The sequence below is a fragment of the Canis lupus genome, chromosome 26 (genome assembly GCF_003254725.2).
Source record: "Canis lupus dingo isolate Sandy chromosome 26, ASM325472v2, whole genome shotgun sequence".
In the NCBI taxonomy this organism is placed as follows: Eukaryota; Metazoa; Chordata; class Mammalia; order Carnivora; family Canidae; genus Canis; species Canis lupus.
The window spans coordinates 29,611,628-29,627,729 of NC_064268.1; the positions used below are offsets into that span (position 1 = coordinate 29,611,628).

Below are 16,102 nucleotides of genomic sequence, written 5' to 3' on the forward strand. Positions count from 1 at the left end.
GTGGAAGGAGCTTGCTTGCTTTTTTTATTATTATTATTCATAAGAGACACACAGAGGGAGAGGCAGAGACACAGGCAGAGAGAGAAGCAGGCTCTATGCAGGGAGCCCGATGTGGGGTTTGATCCCCGGTCTCCAGGATCAGGCCCTGGGCCAAGCTCAACCGCTGGGCCACCCAGGTGTCCCATGGAGGAAGCTTTCTTAAACCCCAGCCATGCACAGTACACATTTGTGCTGTGCCTCTCAGCCCAGATGCCACACCTCAAGAGGCTCTGCTGCTGATCTTCTGGTTTGTCTCTGGGCTCAGGCCTGCCTTGCTGCATTGTTGTAGTAGCGGTAGGGTCCCTGGGGTATGACAGGCCTTCCTAGGAGTGTCTCTGGATTCACAGCCTTCCTTTGCAGCCTGGGTTGGCACAGTGGACAAGACAAGGCTACAGATATTCTAACCCAAAAACTTTATTTACATATTATTGTTTTTTTTTTTTAAGTAAGCTCCACGCCCAGTGTGAGGCTTGAACTCCCGACCCTGAGATCAAGAGTCACATGCTCTACCAGCTGAGCCAGCCAGGCGCCGTGACCCCAAAACTTTTTTTTTTAATTTCAGATTTTATTTATTTAGAGAGAGTGTGTGCACACGCAAGCAGGGGGAGGGGCAACGGGAGAAGGAGAAAGTGAATCCCAAGCAGGCATCATGTCCAGTGCAGAGCCCGACACAAGGCTCCATCTCATGACTCCAAAATCATGACTTGAGCCGAAACCAAGAGTCAGATGCCTAACCGACTGAGCTACCCAGGTGCCCCCTTGACCCAAAAACTTTAAAAAATATCTGATAACTATAGAAGATAGGAAGCTGAGAGACATATAAATAAGGAAAACTGTTCTAGCACAGGACAGTTTGGTTTTTTTTTTTTTTTTTCTGTTCTCTTACATAGTTGAGGTCACAGGATATATACATAGGATTTTATGTTGGCTGCTTTCCTATTCACATTACAACAGAAGTAAACCATTCTGTAAATTTTCTTTTTAAGTAGGCTCCATGCCCAACATGGGGTTTGAACTCACAACCCTGAGATCAAGAGTCACATGCTCTACCAACTGAGCCAGCCAGGTGCCCCTCTCTTATGATTAAAATGATTAAAATTAAAATCTGCTTATGATTAAAATGCCTCAGTCAGCACTGTGGTACAGTTGTGTACACATACACACACGAGTGCTTTCTGCTGTCCTTAAGGATGGTTTTGTCCTTGGACCCTGAAATTATTTCTAGTTTTTTACTGTTACTGATAAAGTACATCCTGATGCATGGCCAGGTTCTGGTGGTTCTGTGAAAGAAGTGCTGGGGGAAGAGGGTCCGAGCACGCAGCCCTCCATGTCTCATCTCTCAAGGGTGCCCTCCCAGATAAAGCAGGAAAGAGGTGCCCCATCATGCTTACCAGTGCTGTAACCCTGATGGGTCACTAGGGCTCTGAGCCTGGGGTAAAGTTTAGTATTTTGGGTGTTCCAAGAAAATTGGTGAGCCCTGAGCTCATATACCAGGCTCTGTTTCATCTGACGTTACTTATGTAAATGAAAGGTGATGTCATCGTCCCCCATAGTGGGATTTACTAAAATATGACAGGAGAGCTGCACTAACTTCCTTTTCTCTCCTAAACGTTATCTGTGACTGTAGATAAACCCAGAATAGAAGGTCTCTCCATTTCCAAAAATGCCTGGACTCCTCTATTCTGTTAGTATATGAAAACTCTAAGTACAATTCTCAAGTTACAAAGAATTGTCCTCAAAGGCACACTTCCCTGATGTGTGTGCATGTGACCCAGCTGCTGTACAGTTACTTTGCACTGAGCTTGTTGAACTACTCGAACCTCTGTCTCCTCTTCCCAGGATGTGTTGCCCAGTGACCTGTGTGGGAACAGGCATTTAGCCCGTTGGGATGGAGTTTGAATTCCTTTCTGGGTAGGTGTGTGTTGGGAGGTAGTGAATATAGATGTTTGTGAAAAAGGGAGGAGTTGGTGGTTGTTGGCTGCATGGCTCATCTGATCCAGTAAACACTACTGATGTGTTTTCTATTAGGATTTGTGGGTTAAAAAAAAAAAAAAAAAAAGGATTTGTGGGTTAAAAGAAAATGAACTTTCCCTCTCGGGAGTTCTCAGTTACAAGAAAAACAGTCAGTAGCAGATTAGATTTAAGCTTTTCATTCCTTATTACTTTTGTTTCTTCTGGAAAAAAGTTTTCCACCTCTCTCATACCACCTGACTGATTTCTCAAGGCCTTTCCTCCTCTGGAAGGAGCACTGTTGAGCTGCCGGTGGGCTCCTCTCAGTGCATGTTGGTTGTAAATGGACACTGTTCACTGCTGCGCCAGCTGACCACAGGCTGAGAGCCAATCCCAAGGACACTTGCTTTCGGCCCCACTCTCATTTGGGCAGTGTGCCTCCCAGGGGAGGACAGGCATGTTACCCCGAGTACCCTGTGATCACACACAACCCATCAGTGCCCCCATGTTGTGTCTGACAGGCTGGTGGGCTCTATGGGACTGTGCCCAAGTTTTGGCAGACCCTAGGAGAGTGGCTTCCTGGCCTCCTACCCTGGCAGATTCTTTGTTACATGGCTATAGGAACATCCAAGCCCAGCAGGTTGGCATCTGCCACTGCTTGTGTCACCCCCAGTGCCTGCTGCATGTGACCAGTGGGTGTGAATGTGAACACGGATGTGATACCAGAGGCCTCTTGGAAGAGCAGGCCTTTCTTCTGCTCCAGAGACCTGTCCCTGGCATACCTGCCATAGGGACTGAATGGCCATCCGTGCCGCCCTGGTCTCAGGGACTAGCTCATAAGCCTCCTGTGTCAGAGGTTTTGGTTTTTCACTGGTCAGTTCTTCCTCCTGAACTTCGTTGTAGTTTAGCTTGGTTTCATCCTAACACTGTGAGTGCACGCAGACACTGTTCTCTAGGGACCAGGCACAGGCTCCATCCCCTGACTCAGCCCAGGGCAAGGGCGGCCAGCCCTCAGGAGAGCACCGGGTTCCTGTCAGCACAAGCCAGGCCCAGTCCTACAGTGGTGCTCAGCCTGGCTCACTGCCTTTAGGCTTCTAGGAGTACATGTGGATGAGGAGAGCAGTTCCAGGGCATGCTGGAGTTCTGAAGTCTGCAGTCATCTTGTATGCTTAGGACAGACCTGACCCCATCCTTGTAGAGATGTACCTGGGAGGTACAGAGTGCCAGGCTTCCCTTGCCCACCTCGCCACAACTGTAGTTACAGAAGGAAACCAGTTCCCTGGAAGCTGAGCAGAGGCCTGAGGAGAGGCGGATGGTTTGAGTTCGGGCCCTCAGAGGCATTTTAATCAGACATGTGCTCCTGAGAAGGAAAGGTGCCACGAGGGGTCTTTTGTGCACACTTCTTCTGTTTTAACGACAGTTGACTTCTCACAACGACTTTGGTGGAGTACTGTCTTTCACAGTCTGTCTCTAGAGCCTGGTCTCCCAGAACCACCACCCATGGCCCCTGAGGTCTAGCCCTGAGGGCTCTGTGGGCCCAACAACAGATCAGGTTTGTTGAAGGAGTGCCGCCAACAAGGCAGCATTCATGGAGGCTCCTGTGGACCCCTCATGCCTACCTGGGCCTTGATGTTGTGGGCTGGGACATTTAGGCCAGGCTGCTCTGAGCCCCAAACACCCCTCACCCATGGGCACTCCTTGTCTCAGAGGCTGCACACGCCTCTCCACCAGCCCACACACTGTTTCTTTTTTGGGATCACTTTGTTTTCCCTCTGTTCTCAAGATGATCACCACAGCCTTGGCCCAACGTGGGATACAAGTAGGAGCCCAGTTCCCACTCCGCACCCCTCAGCTGCCATCCAGTCAAGCCTTCAGTGCAGGTATATGCGGCAGTGCCCAGGGGCCCCAGAGAGCTCAGGGTCCATGAGCGCCTTTGTGAGGCACGTCGTAATCTCCGGTGACTTCCTTCACCATGATTCTCAGAGTGACCAACTTCACGTGAGCCAAACTCAGCATGTGTTTCTTGGGGGTATATGAGTAAATACCTGGGTTTATTTTCATTTCAGTACTTTGGATAGTTCTAGTATTTTCATTTGCCGGAGAATATGGGAGCTAACTTTCTTCTGAAAAAGTTTGATGTTTTAGAGGTGCCTGGCTGGCTCAGCTGGTAGACGGACATGTGACTCTTGATCTCAGGGTCATAGTTCAAGCCCTGCGCTGGGGGGTAGAGTTTACTTAAAAAAATTTAAAAGTTTAGTGTTTTAGATAGTTATGGTGGTGTCTTTTTTGTACTTAAATGAAACCATAGCTAAAGAGTTTTGCTATCTTGAGCTGTGCTGTTGATACTGTATAGCCATCAGCCATATGTAGGTATTTACATTTAAATTAGTTAAAATTACATAAAACTAAAAATTCAGTTCCTTAAGTTGAAATTCAATTACATATCAAGTGCCCAGGGGAACCTGGCACCATGGCACCATGAGGAAGCCAGTGGCTACGATACTGGACAGCACAGATTATAGACCAAGTCAGTCTGTTATGGTGGAAAGTTCTCTAGTACCATGCTGTTCTAGAATTTATTGTGTTGAGTGTAGGATTTCCTATACGCACTTTTTCCTGGGTATGTAAAAACCTCATGTACATCACACTTTTTCAGAGAGATGAATTCCAGGCTCTCTGTTACTGTATGACATCTGGAATTCTTCCCTGGTGTGGCCGTTTGTTTAACAAATTGTCGTGATGTGCATTCCGTGGGCCAGGCCCTTTTCTAGGACTCTGAGAGTAAAAGAGTAAGAAGGTTCCCTCGTCTGATGGGCTTGGGCTTTCCATTTTAGTGGGTTTGCTGGGAAAACCTCAGATTTGCCAAAACTGTAAAATGCCATCTCTCTTGTAAGGCAGGTGCATCTGTAACCCTGGCACACAATCCTGCCCTCCCCCGATGGGCCGTGCGCAGGGGCTGCCAGCCCAGGCCCTGCACCACACCACCATACACCACCGAAACAGTGGCAGGGGACTTCCTGAAGCCAAGGCATTGCTATTTGGCGGTATGGTCTGTTGTCACCCTTTCTGCCTTCTGACCTCTAAGAGTTGCCCCAAATGTGCCAGTAGCAGTTCCTTACTGAATGGAGTGTGAGTTCTTTGGCATTGGCCTCCCTTTTGGTAGTCATTGCACAGTGGGAGGCAGAAGTGGCTGGAATCTGCTGGTAAAAAGCCCATTTGAGGAATCCCTGGGTGGTGCAGCGGTTTAGCACCTGCCTTTGGCCCAGGGCGCGATCCTGGAGACCCGGGATCGAATCCCACGTCGGGCTCCCGGTGCATGGAGCCTGCTTCTCCCTCTGCCTATGTCTCTGCCTCTCTCTCTCTCTCTCTCTCTCTCTCTGTGTGACTATCATTAAAAAAAAAAAAAAAAAAAAAAAGCCCATTTGACAGTCGCTCGCTAGAGAGCAAGTTTGTGTGGCAGGAAAGTGGGCCCATAACCAAGGTGGCACAGAGGGCTCAGTGGAGCAGGCCCAGCTCCGCTTTACCTAAGGCTGCACAGAGTCCTCTGCAACTCCTGGCTTGGGGCTCCATCCCTTGGTGCATCAAGGCGCCCCAGCCCCGTTACCCACACACCTGTCACTAGCAAGTGTCCCCATCCTGGTCCCTTTGATTCTCAGCTCCGATGACCTTGTTTTCCTTTCCTGCAGCCTCTGGCTTGGTATCCATTGGGTCGACAGGTTGGGTGTTGGGTGTGAGGGAATGACCTCAACATGCAAGGCTGATTTTTTATTAAGAACAGAAGTCCCTAACATTTTGAGTATGTGCTACATGGTAGGCCTTGAATTACTTCTGTCTGTGGACTTGTTTGTTCTCACTGCAGCAGGTCACAGGTCACGCATGTAGGAGAACTCCCCATAGTCACCCCCTCAGCAGTGCTAAGTATCGACTGTTGGACCCCCAGCAGTGCTTGAGGCCAGAGGAGCCACCAACCCCTGTAAAATGGGCCAAGACACTCAGTGAAACCCTCGGCTCAGGCTCCGCAGCTTCCCTGTTCCCACCCTGGCCTCTCGGCAGGGTCCTGGCTTCTTCTTCTTCTTCTTCTTCTTCTTCTTCTTCTTCTTCTTCTTCTTCTTCTTCTTCTTCTTCTTCTTCTTCTTCTTCCTTTTTTTTTTTTTTTTTTTAAGATTTTTATTTATTTATTCATAGAGACACAGAGAGGTGGAGACACAGGCAGAGGGAGAAGCAGGCTCCATGCAGGGAGCCAGATGTGGGACTCGATCTCAGATCCCTGGGATCAGGCCCTGGGCTGAATGAAGGTGGCACTAAACTGCTGAGCCACCCGGGCTGCCCAGGGTCCTGGCTTCTGAGCACAAACCTGCTCCCCGACACCACCCTCCACCTTGGGCATTTGGCCAGCCACAGACCTGGTTCCAGACTTGGTGGGCAGCTGCTCTTGTGTCTGTGTCGTTCTAATCTTGCCCCTCCGAAGCAAAGCTAGCTTATTCTGGAAATGCATCATTACAACATAGCCAGTGCTGCCCCTGCCATCCAGCAGGTGCCCTAGCGGAACTCTCAGCAGCTGGCAGCTCCAGGCCCTGGCATGAGGTGCTCAGTGCCCACAGTGCCTGTCCTCTTTGTTCCTTCCTTGGGGTAACAAACCGGGTTCAGAAAAACAGGCAGGATAGAAGGTCTGCTCTGTCAGCCCCTCACGAGGCAGGGCTCTCATCTCAGCCACTTCTGTGCCCCCAGCGTGGCCACAACCCTGCAGTGTGTCCCATGGCCGCATCTTCATATTGGGGGTGGAGAGCATTTCATGACCCCAACACCCACGACAGAGCAGGATTCTGTGCTGGACACATGCTGGACACAGTGCCCCTCGCAGGAGTCCAGGGGTGACATGGGGTCCCTGGCAGTGTAAGCAGGTGGCATCACAGTGGGGTCCATATTCCTCTGCTCTGAAGAGTGACTCCTGGGGACACGTCATGTACAGGGGCCAGGAGTATGGGACAGTTCCAGGGAGGTCTGGTGGGCGTGGGTGGTCCCAAGGAGGTTAGAGGGTATGGTGCCACCAGCCCTCCCGGAGGTTTCTCCATAGCACTTAGCTCTCCAAACAAGGCTTGCTGCCCCACTGCCCAGCAGCCACCTGTGGTCCAGCTGTGTCCCCTCTGTTTGAACCTTGCCTTCCTCTCCTCCTTCCTTCAGGCTGTTTATTGTGTAGGGTCTCTTCCCAGACACTTGTCCTTGCTCGCTAGGAAAGTAGATGGTCCTGAGATGCTTGGACTCCTCCACTAGTCATGTGACCTCAAGCAAGTCCCTTTCCTTGTAACTCCCACTTCCTACATGTGATATGCAGGTGACAGCAGGCAGGCACTCAGAGCTCCCTCCCCTGGGAGGCGCAGCATTAGCGTCACCGGCATGCGCTAGGCACGGTGACAAACATGCCTATGCCTCTGGCAGAACGTGCCCAGGGAAGGAAAATGTAGAGCCAGGGCTGCGGTTCTCCCCTCTGGAGGGCTTGGTATTTCGCTGAAAGGGGCACAGTCCTCTTGTTCCCCTCTGCCCTAGAAGCTAGGTAGACAGGATGTAAACCTGAAGACTGGGGCGGGGGAGGGTGTTCTCTCTTGTTAGCCGCCTTGGTAAACCATTTCTTTCTTGACAGAGGCCTTTGGCTTGCCGCTCCTCTTCCTCTATGTGTCTGTGGCTTCTCGGGATTTGGGAGGCCTGGGAGCGTGGGCTCTCTTAGGAGGGGATCCTGAAGGCCTGGGAAGGGGAATATGTTCGCTGCCAACTGAGTCAGGCGTTTTTCCAGAGGAGTTGTCAGGTGTAAAGAGATCTGGACTGGAGTGGCTGCGGGGAGCTCGTGGCTGAACACAAGAGGCAGGCTTGGGGGAGGAAGCAGAAGCGCTGAACTTGTCCCCCCAGCCTGGGCAGGCTGTTCCGGTTTGTGTCTTGTGGACTGTCTCATGCCCAGGAAGCCATGCGTGCTTGGTGGCTCCATAGAACCCAGAAGCAGAGGTGTGGGGAAAGATTCCTGGGGTCGGAGTGCTGAGGGTGTCTTTTATTTATTTTTTTTTTTTAAGATTTTATTTATTTATTCATAGAGATGCAGAGAGAGAGAGAGAGAGAGGCAGAGACACAGGCAGAGGGAGAAGCAGGCTCCATGCAGGGAGCCCGATGTGGGACTCGATCCCGGGTCTCCAGGATCATGCCCTGGGCTGCAGGCGGCGCTAAACCGCTGAGCCACCCGGGCTGCCCGAGGGTGTCTTTTAAAATACAGCTTCATGGGCAGCCCGGGTGGCTCAGCGGCTTAGCGCCGCCTTCAGCCCAGGGCGTGATCCTGGAGACCTGGGATCGAGTCCCACGTTGGGCTCCCTTCATGGAGCCTGCTTCTCCCTCTGCCTGTGTCTGTCTGTCTGTCTCTCTCTCTCTCTCATGAATAAGTAAATAAAATCTTAAAAAAATAAAATAAAATACAGCTTCAGATATTTAGGTGGGAAGTGAACTGCGTGGTGGCCCTCCCATTGTGGTGGCTTTGCACTGGCCTTGCGCTGGCCATGATGCCCTCAGGCACCTCATTTCCCTTCAGAGAAGCCTCATCTCCCTTCAGAGAAGCCTCATCTCCCTTCAGACTACAGACAAGAGCCAAACACCTTCTAGAAGGGACACCTGCTGGAGCAGTAGCTAAAGCTGAGGCTCTTCCCTAGGGCAGGTGGGGACAGGTGGGGCCCGTGCCATCCAGGGGGAGGCCAAGTGAGGGGGTTTACACTCAGGAAGAGGGCACAGCAAGAGGCAACTTCAGGGAGCACAGGGCAGTGTGTGGCAGCAGGTCGGGGTGAGGGAAAGGGGAGGTGACGGCAGGGGCTTCATGGGAAACCACACCCAGGAAAGTTCCTGGCCTAGCAGGCCAGGCCCACGGTGTGGGGCCTAGGGCCTGTACTTCTCCCTCGGCACCGTCTGCTGCTCAGCATGGGCTCTTCCAAGATGGCCTGTTCACCTTCCTAGTCCTGGGAGTTCCATCGCTACTTGAGTGGATTCCGGAGCCTCTCTTTTAGAGCAGGGGTCATGCTGCCTGCCCTGGGCCTCCTGGTAGCCCAGCATTGTGAAACGCACGTCCCACCTAGGAGAAGCCTGCTGCACTTGGTTCAACTCAGCAGCTAGGCTGCCCCAGGGCCCATCTCTGCCCTCGCTAGCAGCATGAATCACCTGGGACCATTTGCTTCACTTGGTAGAACAACTAAACAACTAGGCCCACCAGTTAGGGGCTTGAGCTCGCGTGTTCCTGCCCATCCACTCCCTGGCTGGGGGCCTGGTCACAGGTGGTGGGACAGCTCATCCTGTTTGCCCATGGGCTGGTGGGCCAGCGGCTTGTGTCTGGTGCCACTCTGACCCAGCTGCGTTAAAAGTGTGATAACGTAGCCTCCATACCCTCTGCCACGCCAGCATCCCATGCAGCTTTGTCCTGCACACTCAGTGGGAGTGGAACGGTGCTTCTCGTTGGGAGTTTGGTCCAGTGGCACTGGGAGAAAGGCCAGGGCCCTCTCCCCAGCCAGCAGAATGGGCAGGCAAGGACGGTGGGCATCCTGTTTTTCTGGTAGGATCTGTGTTCTTAAAAATTCTCTTTCTTGTTCCCTGATTCGAGGACCAAGAGACTAGCAATCCCCAGAGTGAGCCTAACCCAGTCCCCCAAGCAGCATGGCAGAGGAGTGTATGGGAGGGAGCTATGAAACCATGGCACCAGTGTCTGGAGTGCCCTGAGAGAAGCACCAGAGTGGGTCTGTAGAACCGGATGGTCCCAGAGTTGGGTGTGGGGGGTGTGGGCTGAGCCCAGGAAGCAGGCTCTAAGGGGACATGGCAGCATATGGGAGCTTGGCTAGGGTGTGGGAGAAGCCACCGCTGCTGACCCTTGGAAGCTCTGAAGCGGGCAGGGCCTGTGAGTTGGTCCTGGCTGGGCCCTTGTTCCGCCCTCACCATGTCCTGGGCGAGGCGGCTGTCTGTGGGGCTCACTCTGCCAGTCCAGACCGGGGGTCCTCAGGCCACACATGGTGGCAAGGCCTAACAAAGGGCCACTTTGCTCCCATTAAACATGAGACACAGCCTCCCACTCTGGCCTGAGGGCTGAGGGGACTCATGGAAGTACGGAGGAAGGTGGTCCCATCTGTCACAGGCCGGGAAGGCCAGGAGGCACCATCCAAGGCCATAGGTCTTCTGTGGCTCCCACACCCGACAGCGAGAAACACGGGGATGTCCTGTCCCAGCCCAGAAGCCTGTGGACTTCATGGTCTCCCTGCCAAGGAACAAGGGCTACCCAGCCTGGCCTTCCTGCCAGTACCTCAGTCGTTGTGGACTCGTGCGTGTGGATCCTCGGGGTGGGGGGCTGTGCACACATTTGTATTCATGGGGCAGGGTGTGCGAGTGAGGCTGAGAGGGTGACAGGGCTTCCGTGTGCAGACGAGGTCTGTGAGCCTGGGCTGGGGGTGGGAGCAAGGCTGCAGCAGGAGGGAAAGTGATGGGTAAGCACACTGAGCCCCCTCCACTTCCAGGTCAGCCAGAACAGCCTCACCATGCTGTCCTCGCCGTCACCGGGCCAGCAGGTCCAGACCCCACAGTCGATGCCCCCTCCCCCACAGCCGTCCCCGCAGCCTGGCCAGCCCAGCTCGCAGCCCAACTCCAACGTCAGGTAGGCCCGGCCGGGCGGGGGGGCCCCTCCCCACCTGGCTCCCAGGGTGAGCCTCACCTCGTGCTCCAGCTCACAGGTGCACTGGCTTTTGCTTTGCTGCAGCTCCGGCCCTGCCCCTTCCCCCAGTAGCTTCCTGCCGAGCCCCTCCCCACAGCCCTCCCAGAGTCCAGTGACGGCGCGCACCCCACAGAACTTCAGTGTCCCCTCCCCGGGACCTTTAAACACCCCCGGTAAGTCGGGCCTGGGGTGGGCGTGGCCTGAGGACCAGAATAACTCGTGTAACCCACACACAGCCCTGCAGGTTGAGGTGCTGAGGCTTGTCCCTCAGCCTCTAGAGGCCTCGCCTTGTAACGGGACGGGTGAGCTCTAGATCCCCCACCTAGAGGGTTTGCAGAGAGCCCGGCCTTTGCTCACCATGTTGTATCCTGCAGTGAACCCCAGCTCCGTCATGAGCCCAGCTGGCTCCAGCCAGGCCGAGGAGCAGCAGTACCTGGACAAGCTGAAGCAGCTGTCCAAGTACATCGAGCCCCTCCGCCGGATGATCAACAAGATCGATAAGAACGAAGGTGCGGCTGGACTGAGGCCTGGGTGCAGCGGGGCGGGGGGAACACCCTAGGTGCGTGTCTTAGTGGCCCCTCTCTGTCCCAGACAGAAAAAAGGACCTGAGTAAGATGAAGAGCCTTCTGGATATCCTGACCGACCCCTCTAAACGGTGAGCTTTGCCCCCCAGGCTCCTGGGGGAAGGACGGTGCTGGGCCTGTGGCTGGCTGCTTGGTTGGCCCAGCCTCGGATGGGCTTTTGGTGGTGACATGGAGTTTAGAAAAGGGGCCCTGGGGTTCCACTTAGATGTGTCTGCTGGGGCTCCAAGCCCCTGGTCCCCTACCTTTGCCCTGACCCTGACTTACCAGGGCCTTGGGCAAGTGACTCCATCTCAGTTACTCCCTCTGCACAAAGGGGCTCACCTGAGTTGGCTGGGAAAATGAAACAAGAGGATGTTGAGAAGCACTTGTAAGGCAGTGGAGCACCAGCTTCTCCACATGGTACACACCCCCCCGCGCCTGCCTGCCGGTCGCGGGGCTGCTGTGAGCACCAGAGTTTGGTCAGCGCTACAGAACTGCATGTGGACTGGCCTTTGGGTTACATCCCTATCCCTGCTTCAGCTTAGGTTCTGCTCCCATCTAGAGGATCTCGGTTTCATTTACTGGGCAAAATGCTGGAACCTGCAGAACTAGGCCTCTCGGATCTGGATTGCCCTCCAGACCCTCTTGGATTGATCCTTCATTGGGATTATAGTGCTGGGGGGCAGGGGCCTGACCTCTGTCCCTCTCTGCTGATCCATTGCATTTATGCCCTAATCTACCCGCCAGGACTTGGCAGGCCTGGGGACTGAACCATCTTGCCTTATGCTTCAGATCTAGGAATAGCTAGTCAGTGGCTGGGGCTCCTGTGGAGGGTTCTGGTGGCCAAGGCTGGCTCCATCCCCACCAGGGGAAGTCGGGAAGGCAGTGCTTGGGACCAGCACTCGAGAGCCACCAGTGCCCCATCCTCGAGCAAGAGGGTCAGCCACATCCCCTGTCCCCCCAGGTGCCCCCTGAAAACACTGCAGAAGTGTGAGATTGCCCTGGAGAAGCTCAAGAATGACATGGCCGTGGTGAGTGAGGTTCCATGGCCTGGTGGTGGTCACAGAGCCACAGGCATCTCTGGGGGGAACAGGGCTCACCCCACAGCAACTCAGAACCACACGCTGGGAGAAGCCTTCACAGCCAGGGGGCACACCACCCAGCCTGGGAACCTTGCCCAGGAGGCTTCTTCTAGGTCAGGTCTGCTGTGGGGGAGGAGAGTACGTGTGGGAACATGGGAGAAGTCACCCTCCCGCTGTAATCTGTGGGTGTTTCCTCCATCCCCCAGGTTCACATCTCTACCATCACGTTTCTATCCGCCCCTGCCCAGCAGAAGGCCGAGCCCTGAGGGGAGGGGACCTCTGGGGAAGGTCAAGGCGGTAGAAGGCAGGAGAATGCATCCAGGGTCAGCTGTATTTGTCTCCAGGGGGCAGAGGTTATGGGGAAGCCATGAAGTCTGGCTGTGAGGATGAGGACCTCGGGGTCTGGAAAGCCTCCTCGAGAGTGGGCTGCTGACCCCGCTGTCCTGTCGCAGCCCACGCCACCGCCGCCTCCGGTGCCACCGACCAAACAACAGTACCTGTGCCAGCCACTCCTTGATGCTGTCCTGGCCAATATCCGCTCACCTGTCTTTAACCATTCCCTGTACCGCACATTCGTGCCGGCCATGACCGCCATCCACGGCCCACCCATCACGTATGTACAGCCCGGGGCTCGGCCTCGTTCTGGGTGGTGGGCGGCAGGCCATGGGCCACAGGCCACAGCCTAGCAGCGTGTGACCACAGCTGCCTCCTCCAGAGCCCCAGTGGTGTGCACCCGGAAGCGTAGGTTTGAAGACGATGAGCGGCAGAGCATCCCCAACGTGCTCCAGGGGGAGGTGGCCAGATTAGACCCGAAGTTCTTGGTGAATTTGGACCCTTCTCACTGCAGTAACAACGGCACTGTCCACCTGATATGCAAGTTGGGTGCGTACCAGGGGGGCGGGGCCGGTGCTGTGGGAGAGTGAATCCGGAACTCCAGCCCCCAGGCTCTGCCGCTGCCCCCAGCCCCAGAGCAGACCCAGCCCAGGCCCACGTGCTCCATCGGAACGTGCACTGGGCCTCCCCCGATAGGCACACTCCCACCCTACCCAGGGGCCCACCATCCCCGCATCCTCCTGGATCCTCACACATACCTGGCCTGGGACGTGCCCTGAGCCCTGAGCCCACGCACTCCCCTCTCACCGGCCTGCCAGGGAAGCCCCCTCACTCCCACGCGGATAGGGCTCACTTGCCTGAGGCCCTAGGGAGATGTGGAAGCCTGGGAGTCAGAGTGATCTCCAGACTTCACAACAAGCCTCAGCAGGACCTCCTGGGATGTAAGAGTCCTGATTGGAGTAGGGCTGTGAGGCAGGGCGGCTTGGGGTCTGGGGCCTGGGGCCAGGTCACAGACGCAGCCACGTGTGTTGCAGATGACAAGGACCTCCCAAGTGTGCCACCACTGGAGCTCAGTGTGCCTGCTGACTACCCTGCCCAGAGCCCGCTGTGGATCGACCGGCAGTGGCAGTACGGTGGGTGAGCCCAGAAAAGAGCCATGGCGAGGCTTTATGGCTGCTGTCTAAGGGCCCTGGCAGGTGGGGGTCACTCTGGGCGACCAGGGTTTCCTCTGTGCCCCCGCAGCTGAGGGCCCTCCTGCCTTTTCCTGGCTGCCCACTTAGAGAGAGGGGGTCCCTGTACCTATCATGTTCTTCTGTCCATCTTGCATCTGCAGGGCAGCCATGCTTAGTGGGTAAGGGGTAAGCAGGCCGGCCCCCCCACCCCACCCCACCCCACCCCACCCCACCCCACCCCACCCCACCCCACACCCTGTGGGCCTCTGCAAGGCTGATACGGGAGCACAGAAGGAGCTAGGTCTCATAGGGACCCATCTGGGTGACACAGCTTCAGACCCGAGGCCCAGAGAGAGTCCTGTTGATGGGGGCCAGTGTCTCTGCAGTGCAGAGCTGGTGCATAGGGCTGAGATCCCAAGGCTCTGAGAGAAAAGTCCTGGGTTCCAGACCTGTGCACATTCTAGCTCTTTACTGACTCATGAGCCTGGGAGGGGAGCCTGTCGGCCACCCCGCTATGTGTGGGAGATGGCCTCCCTGGTCACATTGGCCAGGCAGATTGCCCCAGACGCCAGCCCTGTGACTGTGGGGCAATCCGTTCCTAGAGAGCGGCCGTGCGGCCTGGGGCCGGGTCTGCAGTGCTCACGGCCCGCTGCTCTGTTGCAGATGCCAACCCCTTCCTGCAGTCCGTGCACCGGTGCATGACCTCGAGGCTGCTGCAGCTCCCCGACAAGCACTCGGTCACAGCCCTGCTCAACACCTGGGCGCAGAGCATCCACCAGGCCTGCCTCTCAGCCGCCTAGCCACCCACCTGCTGGGGGACCACGGGGATAGCCGGCAGCCGTGTCAGGGCTGCAGAGGACATGCACCTCGTGTTGGACGTTTCTAGGTGTTGGCTCCCTTAGAGAGCCTGGGCTTAGATTAGCTTTCCTGCTTTTATCTTCTGCCTTGGGGACCCGCCAATCATTCTCCCACACTTGTACATGCCTGGGGCAGGTGGCTGTGGAGCTGGCGACATCAGCGGTGGGGTTGGGACTTCCACTGCGGAGTCGGACATGCCCCCAGCCCTGTGCGCTCCTCCTCGGGCTGCTGTCCCCTCGGCCTCTCCAAGGCCCATGTCCTTCCTCAGTAGCACGGGGGAGAACTCAGGGTCTTGTTAGAGCCTCTTGTGTGTGTGCCAGAAAATACTTCTTGTTTCTGTGGGGGAATGTGGAGGGCAAGGAAACCCTGTAAACACACACAGAATTCTCTGGTCACGGTTTTGGGTTCAGACCCTGCCACCACTGGCCTGTGGGACATGCCACAGGGAAGCTCCTGGATCCAAGGGCACTGGCTGCGTCTCAGAGGGAAGGTCGGCCTGCAGGCCGTTGTGAATCCCCTGCCATCGCCTGGGCCTCATACCTCATGGCATTCTCCCTTTAAGCCATGGGGGTCTGCTCAGCACTGTGGGTGTGCCTGGGTTGCAGGGGCACCTGGGTGGATCCTGTACCTGGCACTGTGCCCACTCAGTGGGCACTTGGGCCTGCTCTTGGGTCAGGGTGGTGTCCTGGGGACCTGGCGTCCTCAGAGCCACTCCAGAGAGCGAAGGCTCCCTGAGGGCATCGGCCCTCTGGCGAGGAGAGGTTTCCCCTTTTCTATGTGCACTACCGTGTCATCTGTGGTTCTTATAATAAATTTATTATTCCTGTGTTTGTCATGAATCAGTCACTATGTCCCCTCCCCACCGAAGGAGTGGGGACCACTGTCCAGTGAGGAATGATGTTGGGGCTGAGCCGGGTTCCCCTCCTGGGAGGTGGCCGTGGACAGCCAGACCTTAGTTCATCCCTTTCTGAGAGTGTCAGTGCCTCACCCTGGCTCACCCCTGGGTTTCTGGCCTAGTTCTGCCTGAAGCGAGAAGAGGCAGAGATTAGCCTGAGGAAACGGCCAGTGGCACCAGGAGCACTGGCCTGCCAGGGGAGGGTGGAGGCCAAACTGACAGCATCCACACGCCCCAGAAAGCTGCGGTTGTGGCGAGTGAGGGGTGGTGAGGACCTCACGGGATAGGGTGGGAAAGTCACAGGGTGGGGCCTAGTGTCCTGGAGAGGCGCACTGTCCCATGGCTGTGGCCCTCCACAGCGGAAGGCAGGCTCGGCAGGATGGCTCATCAGCTGTGTGTGTCAGTGTGGGGGCCGGATGGTGCCGATGGGGGCGGGTGCCTTGCCCTGTGCCCAGGGCCAGGAAGCACCCCCTGCCCCGAGGAGGGGAGGAGGGAAG

General features: G+C 55.7%; 1 protein-coding gene and 1 non-coding gene across 5 annotated transcripts in view; one reads left to right on the top strand and one right to left on the bottom strand.

Moving 5' to 3' along the window:
* MED15 (mediator complex subunit 15) overlaps nucleotides 1–15,540 on the top strand; it is a 68,950-nt gene extending 53,410 nt beyond the window's left edge. For all 4 annotated transcript variants that reach the window (XM_025474897.3, XM_025474898.3, XM_025474899.3 and 1 more), the window contains 9 exons: nucleotides 10,509–10,645; nucleotides 10,748–10,875; nucleotides 11,077–11,211; nucleotides 11,294–11,357; nucleotides 12,230–12,296; nucleotides 12,800–12,960; nucleotides 13,063–13,229; nucleotides 13,715–13,813; nucleotides 14,516–15,540. In XM_025474897.3, coding sequence (XP_025330682.1) covers nucleotides 10,509–10,645; nucleotides 10,748–10,875; nucleotides 11,077–11,211; nucleotides 11,294–11,357; nucleotides 12,230–12,296; nucleotides 12,800–12,960; nucleotides 13,063–13,229; nucleotides 13,715–13,813; nucleotides 14,516–14,652 — 1,095 coding nt within the window. In that variant the 3' untranslated portion in view covers nucleotides 14,653–15,540. The remainder of the gene's footprint in view (nucleotides 1–10,508; nucleotides 10,646–10,747; nucleotides 10,876–11,076; nucleotides 11,212–11,293; nucleotides 11,358–12,229; nucleotides 12,297–12,799; nucleotides 12,961–13,062; nucleotides 13,230–13,714; nucleotides 13,814–14,515) is intronic.
* Nucleotides 1,035–1,107, bottom strand: TRNAK-CUU (transfer RNA lysine (anticodon CUU)). Its single transcript has one exon. It is a non-coding gene; the product is annotated as a tRNA-Lys (tRNA).
* Nucleotides 15,541–16,102: the final 562 nt, after the last annotated feature.